Source organism: Lichtheimia ornata, assembly GCF_029851405.1.
Source record: "Lichtheimia ornata isolate CBS 291.66 chromosome Unknown scaffold00015, whole genome shotgun sequence".
NCBI lineage: Eukaryota > Fungi > Mucoromycota > Mucoromycetes > Mucorales > Lichtheimiaceae > Lichtheimia > Lichtheimia ornata.
In genome coordinates, this window is record NW_026695335.1 from 131,610 (window position 1) to 155,209 (window position 23,600).

Below are 23,600 nucleotides of genomic sequence, written 5' to 3' on the forward strand. Positions count from 1 at the left end.
CTCTCTCTCTCTCTCTCTCTCTCTCTCTCTTTTCTCCTCTCTTGTGTAAAAAAGACTATTGTGTCCTCCGTGAAAAAGTTCAAGCCAATCGAAAAGCACGTGCTTTTCTATCAAAAAGCTTGTTCTAAAAATTAGCTTCTCCAATCCAGCACACTCCCATTGTATCTACCGAGCACTCAAAAGAAAACCCCCCCCCTTTTTTTACTTTTGCATAAACCGATCCTTTTACCGCTGCGTGGTGGTGGAAAACGCGTAAAGCAGAAATGAGTAGAGTAAAAGATGGCAAGAGTGATTGAAAAAGTGCTTCTTGTACTAGCGTGGCACGCAAGTTTCCTGTAAAGGAAGATATAAAGTGACTCAAAGGAGGACCGACTGAAATAAAGATTGGCACTGTAGCACATCCTAATTCAATTGAACAGCACGCACCAACCTAATACTCAGTCCCTTCACAGTAAAGCCGCTTTGGTGTGTGCGTGCGTGCGTGCGTTGCGTGCGTGTGTAATCTATCCACATAACTCCAAGTCCTCTTTCGCTCTTTTTATATTCTCTCTCTTCTCTCTCTCTTTTCCTCTTTCTTTTTCTCACTCACCCACTCTCACACACTTTTTGTTTGATCCTTGTCTTTCCTTTCTTGAACTCAACCCCCCCCCCAGTTTGCAACACATTCTTTCTCTTTTTCTTATTCAACTTTAACGCTCGTACTTTCAACTCATCACGCACGGACACCTCCATTGAACTCCATTCCATGCATCTGTAAGCTCATGACGCTTTATCATTTCAGTGGTCATTGTATTCATGTTGTACCTCGCTAGCTACGTCAAACACGCGACACTCATCAACAACTGTTATCCTGAGAAGGAGGGCGAGAAGGGACCTCGTTCTTCCGAGCTTAGCTATCTCACGTTTTATGCCAGCTCTCGACCTGTCAAGCTTACCAAAGTCGGCACCTTTCTCGAAAAGAAGGTTGAACGTGATGTTTGGAAGAATCGAAAGCAGTAAGTGGAGTGCCAGCTCTCTCTCTCTCTCTCTTTCCACGTGTTATTAATCATGATGGATGGCGTTGGCATAGAAACAACCAAGTATCCTTGGAAATCATCAAAGCTTTGATTCAATCGTGTCACCGAGATTTGAACCTGTTTTCGAAATATGTTGTCAAGATCCTATGTATGATGCTCGGCACACAAGATTTGGAGTTGATTGATTTGACATGTGATACCGTAAGTGAGCAATCCATCTATTTAATACACACCCTTTATGATTAACAAAGGACTTTTTTTCTAGTTTATCATGTTCAGCAAATACCATGATGGATCAACATTGGGCGTGGATGCCGAATTTACTACTGATTTCGAGTCTCTCATTAAAAAGTTTGCTGATCTATGCGAGAACAACAATACGGATCCCAACACCAATCTCAGGTAGGTTGGATCATTCCTTGGTTTTCTTCCTCTCATAAGACACTCATTGGATATACAGCATGAAACATATCGGCCATCGAGCCATTCAAGCCGTATTTTCATCCGCCTCCTTGCAAACCTCGACTTTTAAGACACAACTTGGTATCCTTTTACCACCTGTTATTACAACACTGGCAGCATCCAATACACCCGCCAATACGCTTGCCAAAAAGTGAGTGGTTTTATCATCCATGGGCCGAGTCATTATCATACTAAGCGTCATCCTAGTGCCGATTCAGTCGACATTACCAAATCCAGCATCAACAACAGTGGATTGGAAAAGGGTGTCATTGATATCATGGCAGCAAAGAGTGCATCCATCTTGTTTAGTCAACTCAATGGTGGTGCCGTTCGAACAGCTTTGAGTCCATTGTTCACGTAAGTATATATATATATATATATATACGCCCCACACTGTTGGTATGTAACATTGGGTTGTAGGTATATGGATAACAAGAAGAAATGGTGGCCACCCAACTTTGCTGTATCGATGATGGAATTGGTATTGGATTCTCTTCAGGTAAAGATTCCCCCTATACAGCCATTACGACAAGGGCATTCATGATTTGCATCTAGCCACAAAACCGATACCTCCTTGTCTCTGAAGTGTTACAACAACTTGATGCCATCAAGGGTAGTAGTAATAACGACGATGTCTATGAGATCACCGAGAAACGAGCCTCGCTTATTTCGATCCTCGATACGATCCTCAATGCCAGCATTCCTCTTGTCGGCATTTCAGTACTCGAAGTACTCAACTCTTTGTTTACGCACCTCATCAAATCGGTTCATGGACGTGAATATTGCGATGAAGCACCTGATGCATCGGATGTAACAGCCACGTATGTCTATGCCGTCCACCAAGGTCTCGCCCATAGCATCGGTGGTTTGGCCTCCCAGACCTATTATCAGAATCAGCTCAACGACATTGTGGGATACATTATTGCCAAATTGCGTGCAGGCACGGCATTGGAACGTGTGGAGGATTTGCCTATTCAGCAATACAGACGTGTCGCTCTCGTATGTCTTGATTTGATCGTTTCCACAAGCAAGGAATCGGCCGCAGAGGATGAGTACAACAATGCCGGCAACGAGATTTCATTGAGCAGCTGGCTTCCTGCCATTGGTCTATTGACCGACAGAATACCCGGTATGGTTTACAAAGGCTTTCGCATGTTCGATACATTAAGTCTTTTTTTTTGTATTAGATACTCGTCTTGATTTCGCTGCCACACTCACTCGCTATCTCGAACTCGCCACCAATGAAGACGATTTGACACCAGAGTAAGTGGTCCTTTTCTATACTTGTTACAATGATATGCTTACATGTGAACTTTTTTTCTTTCATGGTAGTCCTTATCCCAAGGTGAGCAATTGCAAATGGGGAGGGTAATATTTTTCTATCTTAGGATATCCATCTAATCCACGTTTTATATACGATTTAGCATTTGCTCACACAGCACGGTGATGTCATGTTTGTCAATGCCGTTCACCAAACCATTATCGATTGGGTTCAAATGCCAGCTTGCAATGTGGCGGATGTGGGTGCCATGTATACGTTATTATGTGCCTTGACACGTCGTTTTGGCGCTGATGGATCGATCCGCACGGTACCTTTGGTATTCAAGCTTCAGAGCCTGGTGAAGCAAGGTGCTATCAAACAAACCTCCCGGCAACGTGCCATTGCAGCTTCGACGATTGAATGGTTTGGCATGGTATCACAAATGCACAAGATCAGTGCCTTGGCGACCTATCTTAAACCCCTCAAGGAAGAACGCATCGCACACAAGGAATATTCGCCCATCTTTATTCCCGAAGTAGCCCCCAGTGTCGCTCATATCATGGACTTTGATGACTTGGATCCTGAAAACACAACCCCTGTGGACAAGTTTATTGATCGACATGCCGTGGTGGAAATCATTTCCAAGGATGGATCACTTCGTGATGAGGATGATACCCATGGATTGGATTTGGAGAGTAAACTTTATGCTGAATGGGGCTCTGAAGCTTTTGGTATGCATCACCCCACGACGTTACTCTATTGCTGGATGACTTATATATATACATTATCATAGTGAGCCAGGAACGCTCTTTCCGCATTCGATCGTCTCGTGATCTTGAAGAACTCAAACCCAAGTTGGTCACTCCTTGGACAGGTGCAGAGTTTGAAGTAAGTGGATGCACATGTGTATATCTGAATTACTAACGAAAGGCTGTTTATAGACTTCAGAACGTACACAAAAGAATACCATCAATGTGGAAAATCTCAAAGAGGCACTGGGTGAGTCACGGGATCAAACACCAAAATGCTTTATTAACACAAAAGAATAATAGTGTCTCAACAAAAGACGGGTGGAAACAAGGAAAATGGTGAAAGTGAGGGTGATTCACTCCAATCCATGACCAAGCGTAGCCTTGCAAAGAGACCCAAGGACACCAAGACTGATATTGACTCGATCCTGTCATCGCTCAGCTTGGGTATCAATATCCCACAACCAAGGTAAGTGTGTGTGTGTTTGTAAAGCATTCAATCATCCACTCACCATAATACGTAATATAGCACTTCAAGCTCGCTCGTCAATCCTCCTTACAAAGGCTGAGAAATAGAAGAGTAAAATTATTAATTTGATTGCATTCCATCAGCCACACTCACACACACGCACACACACACACACACACACACACACACACACACACAATGTTCTTTATATCTTTTATGTCGATATCATCATCCGAATAATGAATATCACCTTTTTTTTCCTTGTTGCACGTTTTATTTTGCTAATTTGAATCGATGGGGGAATTTGATGGGGGGAAAGGGAAGAGTGAGAGAGTGAGAGAGAATGAAAATTAAAAGCTTTCAACATGGAAAGTCCAGGTTCCTGATTCTATATCGTAATCAATAAATTCAACACCTGGGCGAGCGCGAAGTCTTTCAATAAAGAGCTTGAAGCGAGGATGTTCTGGATCAGTGATGGGTTTCTTGGTATCCTTATCCGTAGAGAAGCATTTCTCCAATCGTACAGTGGCAGGTACATTCAATCCAGTGCCTTGAGGAGCCTTTTCAACTTCATCGGGATAAACAATGACCCTCTTTTCAGCAATGACCACCAACTTGCCCATAATATCATGTGGATCGATCTTTGATAAATCAACAGGCACATCAAACTTGACTTCACCGTAACCACGACGTCCCACTGTAAACTTTTCAACATGCTTCAATTCATCCTGGGTCATGCCTTGCAATGCTTCCACTGTGGGTGACAAGTAATAGCCTTCCTTTTCACTTGCTGATACATACGATGGGCCGGCAGCTGCTTGAGTAGTAGTAGTTGTTGTTGTAGTAGTATTAGAGGTGGTCAAGCCAGCGGATGGACTGCTGCTGCTGTTTTTACTAGTTGACATCAATGGGCTGGAAGTTTTCTTGGCTGCAGCCGCAGCAAGTTCCGACTTTGGATCAAAGAGGACACGTGGGTGATCATTCGTTTTGCTGATCAAAGAATCCACATCCGTTGGATTGACACCCTTCTTAAAGATAAGCTTCTTGTTGCCAAAACGAGGGGAAAAGGCACCTTCACCGAGAACAGCATCATCGCTAATGCCTTCAAGTGCACTCATGCGTTTGTTGGTGGATTGCTTGGGAGTAGGCGTAAATGTAAATCCACGAAGCTTAATCTTGGAGACCACACGAGGCGACATGGGATAATGAGGCGCAGTGGGCTTCTTGGTATCTTCAAGGGCCACAGCACTAGGACCAGTCTTGATGCCACCACCAGCAACACCACCTACCAACCCTTGCTTGCTCGTATCAAAGAGGGGATTGGAACCATAAGGATTCTTGTCGACAGTGGCAACCAAAGGTTGTTGATTTTGTTGACCTGGTTGCATAGTACCAAATGATGTCAAACCACCACTGGTAGGCAATGTAAAGCTGTTTTGAGGTTGCTGTTGCTGTGTTGCACCAAATCCACCAAAACCTGTGGTTCCTGCTTGCGTGTTGCCGAAAAGACTAGGTGTGGTACCTGCAGGCTTGTTGGCACCGAATAATCCAGTGGATCCAAAACCAGTGTTGGTTTGTCCCGTTGCTCCAAATCCACCCGTAGCTGCAGGTTGAGTAGCACCAAAGAGTGAAGGTGTCGATGTAGCAGGCTTATTAGCACCAAAAAGACTTGTGCCACCTGGTTGAGATGTTTGAGCACCACCAAATCCACCCGTAGCACCCGTAGAAGCACCAAATCCACCAAATCCAGTAGAGGTTGTACCCGTTTGGCCTGGAGTGTTGAATGAAAATCCACCCGTGGCAGGCTTACTAGTAGCTGTTGCACCAAATCCACCTGTGCCAAATCCACCCGTAGCAGCTGGAGCACCAAATCCAGGTGTGGTGGTAGTGCCAGCAGGCTTTTGACCGAATCCACCAAATCCAGTTTGTTGTTGTTGTGGCTGTTGTTGTCCAAAACCTGGTGTTTGAGTTTGTTGTTGTCCAAATGCAGGTGTCGATGTAGTTGCACCAAATCCACCAGTAGCAGGTTGAGAAGATCCTATGAAAAAGAAGAAAAAATGTCGTCAGTGGATACATGTATAAAGCATCTCTTTGCATGAACATACCAAATAAGGGTTTAGGAGCAGCCGAAGCACCAAATCCTCCAGCACCACTGCCAAAGCCTGTGCTGCCTGTTGAACCAAATCCAGTGGATGCCGTCGTTGAACCAAATGCTGAAGTGCCTGAAGATGCTGCTGGTTGACCAAATAATCCCGTTCCTGTATTGCCCGCACCAAAGCCAGTGGATGTTTGAGGTTGACCAAAGGCGCTTGTTGCAGCTGGTTGTTGTTGACCAAAAGGTGTTGTGCTAGGTTGACCAAATCCACCCGTCGTTGTACTGCCAAATGCACCACCACCACCTGCTGCAGGAGCACCAAAGCCAGTAGTAGCAGCACCTGCAGCACCTGCCGTCTTTCGATTTTGAGAATAATCTTGTAAACGTAATTCTTCAACAGAAAAGTTCTTGTATTGTGGCATTGCAGTGATGGTTTGGAAAAAGTTGTTGGTACCCGAAGCGACATCACGATCTTGAGTGGGTGCAAAATCGGCTACAGCAGTGCCTTGGTTGCTACCAGCAGCACCTGCCGCTTGTCCAAATGCTGAAGTGGATCCTCCCATACCACCAAATGCTGATTGTTGTTGTTGAGGTTGAGCACCAAATGCACTTGTACCCGTAGTAGCGCCACCACCAAATACACTTGGCGTTGAAGATGCTGCACCAAATCCTGTAGTTGGCCGGCTTTGTCCAAATAGACCACCACCAGTAGATGTACCACTTGTCGATCCAAATCCTGTTGTTCCCGTAGCTAAGATAATAATGCACTTAGTATGATAGATCCATGATGATACAAGGATTGTATATACTTACATGATCCGAAACCGCCGGTGCTACCACCAAATCCAGTGGATGCAGGTTGTTGTTGAGCTATTTGGCCTGAATTAATACATTTTGATTCTCTACGCATCCACCTTTTATATCTATTTACCTGAACCAAAAGCTGAAGTACCACCAAAGGCTGAAGTGCCTCCACTTGAACCAAAGGCTGAGCCAGTGTTTGAACCGAAACCACCTTTGAAAAAGCAAAAGAGTGAGTATTGCCATGGTGCGTGGGTGCATGGGTGAGTTCGTTGATTTGATTCGTCTTCTTACCTGTAGTACCCGAGCCAAACGCAGGTGTTTGAGCTGATTGACCGAATGCACTTGTGCCAGTACCTCCAAATGCTGTCGATGTCGGGGTAGAGCCAAAACCTAGCAAAGAAAAGAGCTTGATTAGTCAAGCATGCACTACACATGCGCAGCCCCAATTCCATTGACTTACCACCACCCCCTGCTGCACCACCGAATGCAGGTTGTTGTTGTTGTTGTTGACCGAATACGGATGGTTGTTGTTGCTGTTGCTGTTGGCCGAAGCCACCACCACCACCAAAGCCAGTGCTGCCAAACATTGCAAAAGACGCGTGAAAAGAAGAAGGAGGTTTAAAGAGACAAGGAATATGGGCTCTCCTCCGCCCATTATATTTTTTCAATTTCGCCAGTGGCGGGACTGGGAGTGTCGCAGCCAACAAAAAATGGAAGCCGCAGCAGCTACAACTACAGCTACAGCTAGTATCCACCACCCCTCCTCCCTCATTATGCATAATGCCCATTTCTTTATTCTCTCCATAAAGGACGCATTACTAAATTAACATGGCTGTGGTGAACACATATTCAATGATCCATGTTGAAGAACAGATTGATAATGATGTTGAGGTGGTAAAGGAGGAAGCATGAATTGTTGTTGTTGTTGCTGCTGCTGCTGTTGCTGTATCGATAGGTACCAAAACATAAAGTTGGATATCATGACTTGGTGATGTAAAGGTCGTTTAGGATTGGTAAGTTTGACATGCGATAAATGATAAATAGCACGTTCAATATGTAAAGGCAATCGCTCACGACCTTCTTTGATCATGGTTGGTATGATGGTGGTGGTGGTGGTTGTTGGTGGAGGTGGCGATGATCGTGATTCTTGTTGTGATAGACGATGATGATGCTGCTTTTTCCTTTTACTACTATTGGATGACTTTAGAGATAAAGACCTTGTGATCAATGAACCCAGACCACTTTTTTTGTTGTTGCTGCTATCGTCGTTGTTGTTGCTCTCATTCTTTTTAAACAATCCACCCATCCACTTGTTGGATTTTTGTTTGCTGAGCGTAAAGGATTGCTTAAGGCTCTTTCGTTGCTGCTGTTGTGGTTGTTTCTTTTCATTTGTTACTGGTAATTGTTGATGTGGCGGTGGCGGTGGTGGCGGCGGTAAGTTCATATTGCGTCGCTTTGTTGGTTTTGTCGGCTGTGTCCACACCTGCGCCTCAACATCATGAACGCGTGATAACATGGTGCTATCCTCTTCCATTGCATTTCCCAAATCCACCCATTCACTCATATTCACAGGTCGATCATAGAGTTTAATGCCACCTGCTGGAATGGGTTCCTGCTCCTGCTGCTGTTGCTCTTTGTGGTTGCTATGACGACGCTCCTCAATCGTAGTGAGTGATTTACGACGGATAGCATTCCGACCACGACTGGATAATGCAGAACGCCGAGACAATGATCTACTTTCACGTGGTACAAGAATCGGCGAAAGGTCTTCCGATGTTGAATATCGGTCAAAGACATACGTTTTATCTAACATGGATACAATGAATAACCATCTTGTATATATATATATAGTCATCTGCATACCATCTTCTACTTGATCAGAGGTATAATACGTTGATAGCTTGGACTTTTGTCGACGAAGACATGATGAATTGGCACGCCCTTCTCCTTCTTGGTGGGCTGCTGTATAGGTTTCAATCCATGCTGCAAATTCGCTAGGAGCTATTTGTGGATGTTTATGCGCTGGGACCCTAGAGTGACATTTCCAATGAGTCTCTCATGCTGATTGCTTTTCGCTCTCCTCATTTACCAAATGAGATGGGGAGCTGTTGTTGTGCCAAAGGTATGTGGATCTGGCGGGATCTCGTGCTGTTTGATATAATTGGCCATATTATTGGGGGTGCTTTTGGCTCTACGGTGCTGTTGTTGTTGTTGTTTGTTGCTACGCTTCGTTTTGGGCACTGGAGGGATTTTGTCTTTCTCCTCCTCCTCCTTCGCCTCTTGGACAACAACGTCAGCTTGCAATGGGTAATGGCGATCTCGTGTCATGGGCAAAAAGGACGACTTGTGAAGAAGAAAGGCGAAACAACTCTTTGTGTATGTATGACCAACAAATGTGTACACAATGGCCAAAAGAAGGCTACTCTCCAAATACCATTTAGTGCTTTGTACAGCCACACATGCCACCATGCAATGAATCTGTGAAACTCTAAAAAGTGCAACGCGTTTATCCTTGAGCAACACGCATCTCTCTTTTTCCAATTGCATTCGATATACACACGCTGCTGTCATGGTGGGGACTTGTTTGGCAAAGGTCGGACATGGCAACAACCTGTTGCCATGGTGATCCCATACATAGGGTAGTTGTCATCGAGATAGGATTCAAGCCTGCATGCATGTACCTCATCAATAAACACATATCCATCTTTGTCATCTCTCCAGTATCCAGCATCACCATTTCGGAATCCTGGAGTAAAAATAAAAATGCATGCTGTAGATCGCGCGCTTAACAACCCACATGCACTGTAACACTTGAGCCTGCATGCTACAGCTACAACGACTTCTATCAAGAAAAATGAGGCACCACAACAATGTCATCATCGTTGTCCATTTGTAGGTAGAATAGGATACCCCTTTAAGGTGTTTACATGCATCATTTTATTTCATTCGACCAAAAAAGAAGCGCGTTCTTGTTTGATCACAAAGTTATACTATTACGTAAATCATGTATTGAAAGGACACACCTCTCACTCAGCATAAAAACCACTCTTATGAATGAATGGATCATCTGAACTACTGATTCATCTCAGGGCTGAGGAGCATTGATTCTTTCCTATACCAATGAACGAGGTGGTATTTACGCCATTAAAGTGCCTCGATACCTGATCACATGTAAAACCGGTTCCACTACAACATGACTTTACCCATTGATTTACTTGAAGATGTTGTATATGAATGTGTTTTGGAGGAACAGTAAAGGATCATCGCCATTCAAGTGATGTGGCTGTCGCATAACGATAGGATTTTAAAGCATGTTGGCTAAACAAGATGACTGAATAAATGGCTATAAATGGTGGTTTTATTCTCATAAAGGGCATTGATAATCCCCCATACTTGGGTCTATTATGTCATTCTATTACCACATGTCTTAGACAACAACGTATCATGAGCCTTCGATCACGTCCCTTAAAGTAGCACAAGGATCATGCAACGTGTAAAGTGAGTATAGGCATGGCATCATATCCGGCATAAAGAAACCATAGCAACCCCCTATTGTTTCCTCAATCGTATGTGAACAATGACCACGGTGAGCTTCTCTGGAGCACTATCGGCATGGTAATAGTAGGTAAACGACTACCGGTACCTGTTAGCGTAGCCCATTGCACATGCGATCCTCGATCGGTGTCCTTTTGGTTGAGCAATCCCCCTCAATGGCAACATGGCAAGCCTACACTGTCATTAGCTTTGTGGTGTAAAAAGTATCTTGTTCTAATTTGCTTACATGAATAAAGCTTCCTTGGGTGTAAGAGTGTATCTTTTACAGCCATAGCTTCTTGCTTGATCAGCCGCGTATTACTGAGTGCTCACGATTCTCCTCTTAGCCAATGACTGTACATTCTAGTTAGATTTCTACGGAAAGCATCTCCCCTTTCTAGCGGGTCATTTTTCCCTGTAAGCTTGACAAACGCGTCATAAACATTAAACAATGGCAACCCAATACAATCCTTCTCTCCGATATTAGACAGAGCTATTCACTCACCTTGTCTCTTGGTCTTACTAGGTTGTTATTGTATTTTGATCCCAAGATCCGAAAGCAGCATCGATTTGTTAGTAGCATGAAATAAGCATCATTGAGATGTCGCATCCAAATTATTCTATGTTGTGTACGTGTATGTATTATCGTGATACTATAGATATACACTTGAACTATATACAATGTTATCTACCATATCATTCTTGAAGTCCATGCTCTGAATGGTTGCAAAGTCATGCTATCATATTGGTATTCATAGCAACTACATCGAGTACATCATAGAGGTGAAATATTAAAGTGAACAATCATCACCGAAGCGCATCGGAGAAGCTATGTCCGACCGATTCTGTCGGAGAAACGGTGCTTAATTATCGCAAGCGATTGGCGTAGAAAGGAAATTATCCACTGAAATCACTGAAATCTCTATTCATTTAGCATCCACCTCCCCAAAACAATAATGAACATTACCATTCAACATTACAGCTACTCCGCTACATTCTCGTGCTTTTTTCATGTCGATAGCGTTTGGTTTTTTATATGGAAATTTTTGGATCCATTATGTAATTTCTGATTCAGATAACAAGAAGTCGGCATAGCTCAGCTGGGAGAGCGTTAGACTGAAGATCTAAAGGTCAGGTGTTCGATCCACCTTGCTGACACACGATTTTCGCCTTCAATTCGAATCAAAAGTCGAATTGGATCATCACTTTTTGCATTTTTGGTGATTTTGGATTGTCGTCTTGTCGTAGGTCATGTGACCACGTGACCTAGCTTTTGCTCGTTCCTTCTAGAACCCTTTTCCTTTTGATGCTGGCAATTGCTAGAAGCCCTTTACTAGCATCTTCCACATCATTCATAGAATCCATACATTGAACATATATATATCGTGAACATCCTTAGCAATAAAAGATCATCACTTATCATAGCAACACCAAAAGTTATATCATTGGCCACTGATCTAATCAGCCATACGATAACGACAGTCTTTCTTTTTGGATCCACACAGGAATAGAACCACGAAGGAGAATAGTGCCACACAGGCAAATAGACAATAAAGTAAAGAGAACGTAAGATAATGTTTTATTCTATGAGATCGTCCACTATTTATAATTGTTGGATGGGGCTAAGTATATCAAGATGGCTAAGTAATATGGATGTGGCGAAGTAATGATGGAGGGCGCAGCATAAAGAAGATAAGATGATAAAGATGTATAAAAAGATAATACCGATCAAGAAGATCCGGTATGTTGCTGCGACAGGATGATCACGTGATTGATTTTTTCGTTCAAACGATATATCGTATCGATGGATGCTAGCAGCTCCTCTGTCTGCATCTTTTGGTGCTTTTAGAAACGCCTGTATCATCATTTTAAGTATACATGTATGATAAGCAAAAACAGGCATCAATAGACTACCATATCAAAAATTAAATCAATGATTACTTTTATGATGATGAACCATTCAGCAATTACGAAGAATGCCTTTGTACAATAACAAAATAGCGTTATGATATAAAAAAGGCTGATTCTATGATGAGCCTATCATGTTTATGAATAACATGTGTGTCAAAAAGTATCATATATATCCGGTTTGCACCTTTTGCAACATTGTGATGCTATTATTATAATCAATGTGCTTGTTAAAAGAGCTGCTTCCTTTTCCATCTAGCTGTTGGTTTATCTCTTTTGGACATCTTTCGCTGTAGCGAAACAATGAAGATTGCTTGTATTGCGGTGTATTCGATGGCTGCTAAAGCAAGTCGCTAGACATAAATAAAGCTACTTCTATACTATGGCTGTTACTGATCACGTAAAAGAAAAGATGTTCGATCCACCTTGCTGACACACGAATCATCGGTCACGTAAAAGAAAGGGTGTTCGATCCACCTTGCTGACACACGAACCACTGATCACGTAGTAAGAAAAGGTGTTCACCTTCCTTAGAGGGCTCTCAACACCATCGATAAGGAAGAAGCACCACACTGTTGCATAGGCACAATATATAGATAGCTGCTTCTCAAAATCTTCATAATCGAGCGTGATGCTATATGAAAAGAGGTCTTTCTTGATTGTCAAGTAGGATGACTACAATAGAGCCAAAGATGCAGAGAGACGTGTTGTGTAACTTGAGTCAATCAGCACAGGCGATGCATGATACTTGTACGTTATTTAGGTATAGTTCCTAAAATGCATAACCCATTTCTCCCATTCACCTTTGTTTCCCAATCCAATGCATGTGAACGATTCCCCTGCTCCAGCCCATCATGCCCATCAGTCAACTTCCTTGATTTGAGCTAACCTGGCACCAAGGCAATGGCTGTGGTTGGATCATCGTTATCGTGTAAAGTGTAAAATGGCACACACCCTTTTGCTATACGTGAGGATCATTTCTTTTATTTACGTGTATCCATTGTCTATCGTAAGGGTGATGATGACGATGGGTGGATGGTGTGTGTGTGTGGGGTCATTGAGTGGCCTCAGTGTAATAGCAGTAGGGAATTTAAACTTGGGGACGGTAGCTCCACGACTTGAGACAACGCGTCTCTTTCTCTTTGTCGCTCGTCTGGTTTTATCGCCTTCACGCCATTCCACTCAAGGTAATGTGTTATCAAAGAGTAGTGCTCTTGTTGACTGTGAGGTAACATGCATTGTCAAGGAGTGAGAGTGTGTCCAAGTGCCGAGGAATGAGCGTGTTGTCGCCATGGCGATACCGTTGCTTCCTTTTGTTCGTTGCTATTCCCGCCTTACGCTTGGTGTCAACAGGTACATTCAGAGTCGAATGTTGCAGCCGAACTTGTTCCATGACGTGTTAGCTTGTATAGAGGGCAAGTTTGGTGTCAAGACGTTGGCTGGTTTTGTTTCGGCTCAACTACACTACTACACCATGGCTTTCGGTTTCCAGTAACCAACAACAAAGGGGTTTTTGTGTATATGGAAAAGGCAAGTGCAATGAAACAAACAATGAAAAGGGTGTTTATTGTGTGTGTGCTAATAGTGAATTGAATAGGTTTCTTTGGTCAGGCAATCCAACTTGGGGGCATCACCATCTCTTTGGGTTCAAGTTCCAGCCTGGATCAAGTGGCCGTTGCGTCGTTCTGCACTAGCCAAGTGTGCTGGAAAAGCTTCTTGGAACGCGTCCAGGGCTCTATAGGCCTGCGTTGAGTTGACGATGGGTTGTTGGAAGAGCATGGTCACCGTGTTGAGGTAAAAGGGGATTTGCAACAGCTCGTGAATGTGTTGAACCAACACGCTCTTCTCGAGATAGGCTCGTTATTTCCCTTGAGGATTTCTTTTCATGAGGTGGGAAATGATTGGAAGGATTGGGGATCATTCTTTCTTTGGAGAGGATGAATGAGGACAACTATGAGCCTGGACTCTACGTAAGTGAGTCCTTCCTTGCCATGGATCGAACTGGCCTTGCGTGATTCGTGCAGTGCTTTCTCAAGAACAAGGGATCGCCCGACGTTGCTCGTATGGCGGTGATTTGGTTTGTGAATACCTTCTGATTTGCTTTATTCCTTGGAGAGGATCGCCTAACGGTATACCAAATCGTCATCATTCCGGTACCAGATGGTCTAACTTGCCTGCTTTCTTATTTATAGAGACGATGATTACGATGATTACCACATTCACAACAATGACGATTACGATGATCACCCCGTCTACAACAATGACAATGATGACGACAACGAGATTCAAAAGGAAGCCTGCAAGATCCCATTCTTTTCAACTTGTGTATTTTTGGATGTTGGTGTGACGGATGAGATTGACAACTGGTGACGAGTACAAGTAGGAATGATGACGGAGGGCGACTACGACGATGGTGGTGGCAATGTACAGTACATAGCAAGATAGCTAGATGAAATAAAGCATTGTTTATTTATTACACGCTTGGACTTTGCTAGCTTGTGGATTACAATACTATTGCTTCGAAGATGGAAAAATAAAGGTGGTCCCGGTTATCAGTCATGCAAGAAGTATATGGCTTTTGTAATACAATAGGGAGGAGTGGAATGGCCTCGAGAAGAGAATAAGTGAAGTGATCCGTGCATAGAGTTGATTATGCTGGTTTTATGCAGCTTGAGTCCAAGATTATCTCCACGCTGTTAGCAGATGTTTCACCAATGTTTTCGCAATGATTTTCTGCATCTATTGTTTTGTGAGCTCCATGAATAAGTAGAACAAAGGTATTACAAACCTTTGCTTTGTAGCATCCCCGTCACTGGATTCGCCACCAACTGCAATCGTTCATTCTCAACAAGCCCTTTGTATTTGCTCTTCGTTGGAAGGCGACGACTACGGTCTTTGGTTGAACGTAGCTGCTTCTTGTATATCCTTGTCTTCTTGGATACATGCGTAACCCAATCTTTTCCATGTGCTTTGCGCATCCGCACCATGAAGTCGTCCAAGGTCTAGATTTCTTCTGTCACCTTTTGCTGCACATGTTTGCCAGATTCGTGTTTGCCACACTCTTCCTTGGTCAATACTACGTCTGCACGTCGTATGTATATCTTGATCAGATCCATGTACTCGTCTCCATCATCATCATTGGTGAAAGGAGCTTTGTCCTCGATAAGTTTGACCCAGTCGATATGTTCATAGTTCGAGATGTATGCAGTGTACGGCACGCTTGAGCCTTGTCTATGGCCAGAGCAATGTTGCCTGATCAAATGTGCCGTACTCTTCGTTGATGGCCAAAGTACCGCCTATGAATTCGGCGTAGTCTAAACCGGGGTTGCCCTACTACTTGCAAAGCAAGGTATTACATCTAGGCTGTTTTAAGCACTACTCAAGCATGGTTGAAATGATTATCGTACATACCACCATCAGGGAATAGGGTCTTATGTCAAAAGACAACAGCAAAGAGCTACATAGAGGATGAATGCGTGAGCATCATCCAAAAGATTTCATTGGTTGTCACTTACCCCATAATGGTCAATGGATACAACGGACAAAAGAAATGGGCGATCATGATGGTGGTGGCAACATGTATGCTTTTATATACGTGGGCGTGGGAGTTGTTGTCCGTTGATTGATGAAAGAGCGAGCTGATAAAGTGGTGAACAACCCTCGGTATACACATCGACAACAAGTATTGTATTACTGAGAGACTCAAATCAAGTTTATGTTATAAGGGTACATTCGATCTTTAATAAAATCAAACTTGGTGTCAATCTAAAATAACGTCGTGTAGTATCCATATCAGTAGGATGCAGAGGTCATCTACAAAGGGGGGGAGGAAGGGATGAGATAGAGTGTCACGTGCGCAAAAAAAGTCATCATTTACATACCCTGTCTTTGAGATGTTGCAAGAATTGTTGATAGCTCATGATGTTATCGGTTCGATCTTCAACCAAATGGGACAAGAACCAAAGTCGAAGATAAGGATCACCATCCTCCTTGACAAGATAAAGATTAGGATAATAGTTGCCCCTGCGCATTTCACGAATCTTGCCAACGAGCATGTTGACCTTGCGATTGATGGGTGTTTCAAGTGTGGGTAGGATGGCCTTGCCACCTCGTAATCCTTCATATGACCGTACATCGAATAAATCGGCACATAGCTGTGGTACAACGCCGCGTCCCACCCAAATGAAAATATGTTGTCCATTTTCCAAGAGGTAACATCCATGCGGTTCAATGTTTTCAGCTGTTAAATTCAATGCTGGAGGAAACGATACACCATTCTCCGTGATCTCACCGGCCTAATAATATTGGATCAGCCACGACATCCTCTCTCTCTGTACATGATGCACCATCTTACCTCCGGAGGCATATTGTGAAGAGAATAGAGGTTGGGGTATAAATACGGCAATAGTAATTGCAAAGGCATGGTACGCAAAAGATTCATGGCATTTGAACGCAAGTCGGTAGGGATTTGAGAACTTTGCCGCAATCCATCCTAGAGTAGACATCACACATTTAGCCTCTTGTGATGATGATCGTACAAGGATAAGGACTTACATGTTTGATGAGACACAATGCTAGCAATGGTAACAATTTCAAGTTGTTGGGGGCTGTCAATTGGGGTGTTGATCCTGGTGCCGATCCTTGTACATGGGACTTGTAGATACCAAGGATATCCACCAACTTGTTGACAATGGCATCTCGCGCGTCATCCAGCTTTGAAGAAAGTGCTCTCTCGATGGCTATCAATAATCAACACGATCATGAGCAATTCCGATCCTTGTCCATCACACAGTTGACGTTATTACCTTTGTTGGTCAAGTAACCAGCAAGTGCTTGTTCATTGGCATTTGCATAAATTTCAGATATAGAGGAAGTGACAGGTAGGCAAAGGGTAATGACTCGAATACGTCGCTCTCCATGGCATGTCGTGTGGAGCAATGCCGTTTGGAAGCATACTGTGGGTGCCTTAATTTCATCCTCGATAGACACTTCAACACAATAAGACTGGTTGCGTGGCACATTGGGAAGAGCAAGTAGATCAGTGGAGCGAATGAAAAAGTTGCCATGGAAAGCGCTCATGCGTAGTCCTCGAGAAGCTCGAATACGAATAACAGCCTCCAATCCAATCTCTTCAGCCAACAATTCGGAAAATTCGTGTGCAAACTTGAGTGCATCCTCGGTCCTGCTCGCATTAAAACCAGGATAGTAATAGGTTTGACCACCCGTATAGTGAGGTAAGCAGCCTTATAAAGTAAAAGTGATTAGGTATGCACAAAAGACTTGATCAAATTGAATACCTAATGTAGCGACATCCGAGTATTGTCCACCAAAGATAAGCATATCACAAGAAACTTGAGCTCTCGAACAATCCACTGCAAAGGACTTGAAAAATGGAGATGCTGGATTCAAAAGTTGTGATTCCTATCATTTCAAATTGGATTAGGAGAAGGGAGCGAAAGTGGAATGTGTGCAAAAAGTTCACCTTGGCTGTACCTAGCATCTTGACATCTTCTCTAGGTTTGAGAGCTCCAATACCAGCGTTGGGTAAGGTCGATTGCAAACAAACGATTTTTCCGCCGTTGGCACACTTTTTTCATATATACACACATGATGAGACAAATGCCAGTGATCCATTCCATCATCACATACCACAAGTTTATAGGCTGCTTGCAAGGCACTTCCCAAAGCATTGGTCACACAAGCAGTCGCCTTGAACATGTCTGGTAACTTTTCCAAGAATCCTTTGATAGCCTCCATATTCTCGGAGAGATTGGCCAAGAGTTGGGTGGGTTGAGGAAGAAAGACATCTTCAAGATCAGAGACAACCAGCATTTGGGGTTCGCTTGCTTCTTCACTCAAGCTATAAAAGTGTAACGAGCTGTCAACAGTGATAAAGGCGACTCTGGTACGGTGCTCCTTGTTGGGTATGCGTTCAAGAGAATCCAAAATGGTCCTTGCAGCTGTTGCCACCATCCCTGATTGTACTGCTGAATAGGATACATCAATGACGAAAACATAGGCGGGTGCTTGGGGTGGTCGAACCTATTCAACTTGGATCAGCTTGTTGTTGCAACAACAAAGTCTACCTGCGGCTTACCATATACTCTGTAGGTGCCACAAATTCCACACATCCATAATTCAATTCAGCTCTTTTCCAGCGATCCACAGGTCGTTGTGCAACAGAATCATAATCAAAAGCGGACATCACTAATATCACACAGGAGATCAGCATTTCATAGAGCCAACCATGCTGCATAAAAGAATACACATACCATCATTCAGCAAAAAGCACATGTTGCATTTCCAACGTTGGCCTCCTTCGACAAACGTAACAAAGGGATTGATATAAGTGCGGCAACGACGACATCGTGAAATAACGCTATCAGTAATGACGGGAACAGGTTGCTATGATACACATGATGATGAGTGATATAAAGGTTTACACTCCTTTTTTCCCCCTTACCTCGCCTTCATCCACTGTTCTGTAAGGTGCCAGCACAAGAGCCAATGGAAGACGTGACTTTTTCAAAAGCTGTTCGGTGGATGGGATGGCATTTAATGTGGAGCACTTGTAGGATGGATCACAATTTGCAAAGGGCGAATCGGTCAATGATGCCTGTAAAGACGTGGTAAGACACTAGTATGCTTAGATACGAGCCCATCCGATCGATCATCTTACATTGGGTGGCAGACGAATGGCAGGCTGGGGTCCCTTGAGATCGACAATTTGTGGACGTAACCCTGACAAAGGAACTGAATGGGGTGCCTATTCAACCATACTTGTTAATAGACGCGCTTTGAACAAGTATATATACACTCACATTACTTCCACCCAAGCTCATGCTACCGAATTGAGTTGCCATGCTGCTTACTGATGCTTGTTGATTATTATATCCAGGATAGGGTTGTTGCTGTGGAGCCGCCATTCCTTGTGTAGCCTGTCCACCTGCTGGTGTCATGTATTGAGGTTGTTGTTGCTGTTGTTGTGGTGGTGCCATAGAGGTAGCAGGTTCATCCATGTATGCTTGCGTGATTTGTTCTGGATACATTCTTCTGCGTCTATGATGCTCTGTTGTACTTGAAGGAGCAGGAGCAGGAGCAGCAGCAGGTGATGCCATGCTTGTGGATCCTGGAGATACTACACCCATTCCTGGTGCCATAGAGGGACTATGACCAACGTATCCTGGTCGAGGCTGTTGTTGTTGTTGTTGAGGTGTCATGGGTGAGTTTGTTGCCACTGGTGAAGGAGCAGGACGCATAATAGTGGGTGGCTGGCCTGGTTGTGATGGATTGACAAGCGGTGGAGATTGCATTGGACGATTAGGATTGAAGCCTTGAGCCAATCGTGGTTGTCCAGCAGGTGGCATAGGAGCATTGCCTGGTTGTTGTTGTTGTTGTTGTTGCTGAGGACGTTGTTGATTGGCGTTTGGTGTAAGTGGTGGTCTGACAGCAGCGGCATTTGGGCCTTGAGGATGACCATGGGGTGGTGGAGGACGTGTACCTTGTGGCTGCATGGGATACGGTGGACGTTGGTTGTTCATGTTGTATAGGAAGAAGTGGCTGACAGGTGGAAGAGTGAAGCAAAGAGTAAAATGACACGTAGATCGGACTGACAAAACGTTGCTGCTGCATTGTGGAGTGAATTCACTGGCTGATAATGCATACACACGCACGCTATGATCAGCAGGTGCACGTGACCCATGTGGTTACTTTACAAAAGGATGGTTACTAGAGATTCACAAAGGTGATATCAAACAAGGAGCTGTAATAAAAGACATTCTATTTACCTATGCAAACTTTTGATCTTGGGGTAATGTTGACTTTATTGATCTTATAGTCCAAAAAAGGTGGCGTTTGGTGCTGATTATAGTAGTGGTGGCGATACAAGGAATCGAAGACTAAACACTCAGCATTGAACGGTGGGCAGCTGTTGTCGCTGCTGCTGCTGCTTTGGGGAAGTGATCCACCATTGACTCTTATTAAACAATCCATCTTTGATCAAACATGTAGCCAACGTAAATGTGAGTGTGTATGTGGGGTGAAGTCATGTGAAAGTAATAGTGATAGTAATAGGAGGAAAAGCCCAGCATTAAGGAGGGGAGGGGAGGTGGACTTTCAGGCAATTTGATACAAACACGTAGCACACTTTCTTCCCGTTTCCACTACCTCCTCAACGCGTTACGCCCACCACCACCACCACCACACACGTTCAACCATGTCTGACATTTCGGATGACGATTTCCAACCCCTCGAGCCAACTCTCAAGAACGTCTTGGATCAAAAGTCCTTGCACTGGATCTTTGTTGGTGGCAAGGGCGGTGTTGGTAAGTAACAAGAACAGGGACAATGCAACATGGTCATGCTCACCATTTTACAGGTAAAACAACCACATCTTGCTCGCTTGCTGTTCAATTGTCCAAGGTACGAGAATCCGTGCTCTTGATTTCAACCGATCCTGCACACAACTTGTCGGATGCCTTTGGTCAAAAGTTCTCCAAGGAAGCTTCGCTTGTCAATGGCTTTGACAACCTGTATGCTATGGTATGTAACGAGTAGTGGATATGTCTTGGGGGTGTCATCATCATCTAAAGGTATCTTAGGAAATCGATCCCACTTCGAGCATTCAAGAGATGATCGAGCAATGTAAGCATACAGAAAGAGGGATATGTGTGTGTGTGTGTGTGTGCGTGCGTAGAGGGGCTGACACGAGACCTTGTTTTGTTCAGCTGATCAGGGCAATGCAAACGCTATGGGCAGCATGGTGCAAGATTTGGCTTATGCCATTCCCGGTGTCGATGAAGCCATGGGCTTTGCTGAAGTCATGAAGTAAGTCGTCATTCGATGCTTCTTGGTTGTTGTTGTACTTATGTACATCATCCATAGACAAGTGAAATCAATGAAATACTCCGTCATCGTCTTCGATACGGCACCTACTGGTCACACCCTCCGCTTCTTGTCGTTCCCTACCGTGTTGGAAAAGGCTTTGGCAAAGATCAGTGGTCTAAGTGGTCGTTTTGGTCCCATGTTCCAACAGGTATGCATTGCATTTTCAAGGCGAATGAGTGATGATGATTAAATAATCCATCAACAGGTTTCAGGCATGATGGGATTGAATGCCAATCAAGAAGACATGTTTTCAAAGTTGGAGGAAATGCGTTCAGTGATCACGGAGGTGAACAATCAATTCAAGGATCCGGTAAGTCTAACAAATTATGGATGTGGCGAGTCACGTGACTTATGTATGCGTCTATAGAACATCACAACCTTTATCTGTGTGTGCATTTCAGAATTTTTGTCCTTGTACGAGACCGAGCGTATGATTCAAGAGTTGACTGCTTACCATATCGACACTCACAACATTGTGGTGAACCAACTGTTGTTCCCCAAGGATGGTAAGTAAGGGGAGAGGGGGATTGAACAAGAGCCGAGGTGTTCATGGGCAACATGTAGGATCCAATTGTGAGCATTGTAACGTCCGACACAAGATGCAACAAAAATACCTCGAGCAAATTTATGACTTGTATGAGGACTTCCATATTGTGCGTATGCCATTGCTCACCAAGGAAGTGCGTGGCACTGAAGACATTAAGGAATTTAGCAAGATGCTTGTAGAACCCTTTGAGACTCCCAAATAAAAACGTCATTGTAGATCTTTTTCTGTCCCATTCAAAAACGCAATTCTACCACACCACAGCAGGAAAGAAATGGGGTGTTGTTGCACCATACAAATCGGCGGCTATGCAAATGTCCGTGCCTGAATGTGTCACCAATGACCTAAATGGAGAAATAACATTACATGTTGATCAAGGAGACAAATAGAATGTCAGTGTAAAGCTTGGGAAAAAAAGAAGCAAGATATATATCGCATGATTTCCTCAATTGGGACTATACCTTGACAACCCATCAAAAAAAGTGTGGGAATGATAGCAATCACGGCGCCATGGTGCGATTGGTGTGCTGTGTGTAGAAGAGGCGGGTGGCAGTGGGAGTGGTAATATGACATTTGAGAAAGTTACCTATTTACTCATGCTGACCGCGTATGTACAACAGCTGTTCGTGGGGAAATAGCTGCATACTTTCCCGAAGCTTACAAGTACTACCCACTGTTGTTGATGAATGCTGATATAGCTGTTCATTCTATATACGGGGGAATGAGAGAAAGGCTTTTCCACTTTTAGTGCAAGTAAGGGTTAATATTAACTAACGAGGAGGAGATCCCTATGTTGGGAGAGCGAGCGAGCGAGCGAGCGATAGGCACTAAGCCAAGATAAGCTCGGGATGAGTTGTAATAGCTAATCCCGGTAGTGGGCGACCGACCAAGAAGCGGATGTGTAACATAGCTGTCTTGAGATCGGAGAATCAGAGATATAATAACATCTTTGGGATTTTGCTACCGAAACGAAAGACGCGTAACGGATGTCAAATAATCTGAGAAGCGGAGGGCGCATTCGATAACAAACCCAATCGACATGAGAAAAAAAAATAGGCAAAGGCGATATCATCCACATCCATGGAACACAAAAGCCAAGGCCCGATACACACACACACACACACAGTGATAGGCGTAAAGGTAGCGCGCGCGATTAGACCACCTTGTACCAAACTCTAACCTTGTGCATGTGTGTGTGTGTCGATTTTCGATCTCTTTCATGTCTAGAATGCTCTTTGTGTCTTTTATCATGGGGGATCCATCTATTCAAGGGGCACGATCGACAAGTGTATAAGGTGCATATGCAAGCTATGACTAATGCATGATGCAAAATAAGGCACATTTCGAAGGGAGCAAAACATAACCAATGAGATCAAGCAGCCAGTGTGAGAGCGTAGCAAGATCAGTGCGCACGGCGCAGTATATACAATGTCCGTGTGAGAAGCCGTTTAATTATAGCGCACTGTTCCTTTTCCATCACCAGTGCCTGATTGCCTTGTTTGAGTTTATGCAACCTGTCAAGTGGGATAATCATCTTATGCCAGCATAAAGCGGCGCATTAACATAACATTCCATATCGCTTCTTTTATCATGTGCAATACTTGTCAACAAGATTGGTTGCCCTGTGCCTTTTTTTATTTACGTACATTGGGTGTGTGGGTGTCAGGTGAAAAGGGTAATCATTCTTGGTCGGGTAAAGCAAGCTTACCACACGACCACATAACTTTTTTTTTTTTGCAACTCCAAAAGCGAAAGGGAGAAAGAAGAATATCATAAAACATTATCATACAATGAGAAAGTGAACACGAGAAGATGAAGAAAAACAATCAAAGGGCTGGGGGTAAAAAATGAAAGGGGGTAAAAGGGGGGGGG

At 43.8% G+C, this 23,600-nt stretch overlaps 5 protein-coding genes and 1 non-coding gene across 6 annotated transcripts; 3 read left to right on the forward strand and 3 right to left on the reverse strand.

Annotated features, from left to right (window-relative positions):
* Positions 1 to 745: 745 nt before the first annotated feature.
* Positions 746 to 4,057, forward strand: O0I10_004200 (uncharacterized protein; the record flags this gene model as incomplete). Its single annotated transcript, XM_058484262.1, has 15 exons — positions 746 to 753; positions 813 to 995; positions 1,070 to 1,217; positions 1,282 to 1,418; positions 1,477 to 1,629; positions 1,686 to 1,835; positions 1,899 to 1,977; positions 2,034 to 2,607; positions 2,666 to 2,741; positions 2,811 to 2,823; positions 2,903 to 3,470; positions 3,533 to 3,627; positions 3,681 to 3,738; positions 3,792 to 3,957; positions 4,018 to 4,057. 15 exons carry the CDS (start codon positions 746 to 748, stop codon positions 4,055 to 4,057), a joined length of 2,448 nt encoding a protein of 815 aa, XP_058344887.1.
* A 250-nt stretch (positions 4,058 to 4,307) lies between these two features.
* On the reverse strand, positions 4,308 to 7,443 carry O0I10_004201 (uncharacterized protein; the record flags this gene model as incomplete). The annotated part of the gene is made up of 6 exons (XM_058484263.1): positions 4,308 to 5,995; positions 6,063 to 6,803; positions 6,866 to 6,922; positions 6,984 to 7,067; positions 7,148 to 7,246; positions 7,317 to 7,443. 6 exons carry the CDS (start codon positions 7,441 to 7,443, stop codon positions 4,308 to 4,310), a joined length of 2,796 nt encoding a protein of 931 aa, XP_058344888.1.
* Positions 7,444 to 7,679: 236 nt separating this feature from the next.
* On the reverse strand, positions 7,680 to 9,184 carry O0I10_004202 (uncharacterized protein; the record flags this gene model as incomplete). Its single annotated transcript, XM_058484264.1, has 3 exons — positions 7,680 to 8,662; positions 8,720 to 8,886; positions 8,946 to 9,184. The coding sequence occupies 3 exons, from the start codon at positions 9,182 to 9,184 to the stop codon at positions 7,680 to 7,682; spliced, it is 1,389 nt and encodes a 462-aa protein (XP_058344889.1).
* Positions 9,185 to 11,475: 2,291 nt separating this feature from the next.
* Positions 11,476 to 11,548, forward strand: O0I10_004203. The gene has a single exon. It is a non-coding gene; the product is annotated as a tRNA-Phe (tRNA).
* Positions 11,549 to 16,090: 4,542 nt separating this feature from the next.
* O0I10_004204 (uncharacterized protein) lies at positions 16,091 to 19,839 on the reverse strand (the record flags this gene model as incomplete). Its single annotated transcript, XM_058484265.1, has 13 exons — positions 16,091 to 16,111; positions 16,180 to 16,593; positions 16,653 to 16,790; positions 16,853 to 17,037; positions 17,104 to 17,541; positions 17,596 to 17,719; positions 17,781 to 17,885; positions 17,948 to 18,340; positions 18,396 to 18,505; positions 18,571 to 18,703; positions 18,762 to 18,914; positions 18,978 to 19,064; positions 19,120 to 19,839. The coding sequence occupies 13 exons, from the start codon at positions 19,837 to 19,839 to the stop codon at positions 16,091 to 16,093; spliced, it is 3,021 nt and encodes a 1,006-aa protein (XP_058344890.1).
* A 674-nt stretch (positions 19,840 to 20,513) lies between these two features.
* On the forward strand, positions 20,514 to 21,933 carry O0I10_004205 (ATPase GET3; the record flags this gene model as incomplete). Its single annotated transcript, XM_058484266.1, has 8 exons — positions 20,514 to 20,622; positions 20,676 to 20,839; positions 20,899 to 20,941; positions 21,025 to 21,124; positions 21,182 to 21,332; positions 21,390 to 21,494; positions 21,552 to 21,690; positions 21,749 to 21,933. The coding sequence occupies 8 exons, from the start codon at positions 20,514 to 20,516 to the stop codon at positions 21,931 to 21,933; spliced, it is 996 nt and encodes a 331-aa protein (XP_058344891.1).
* Positions 21,934 to 23,600: the final 1,667 nt, after the last annotated feature.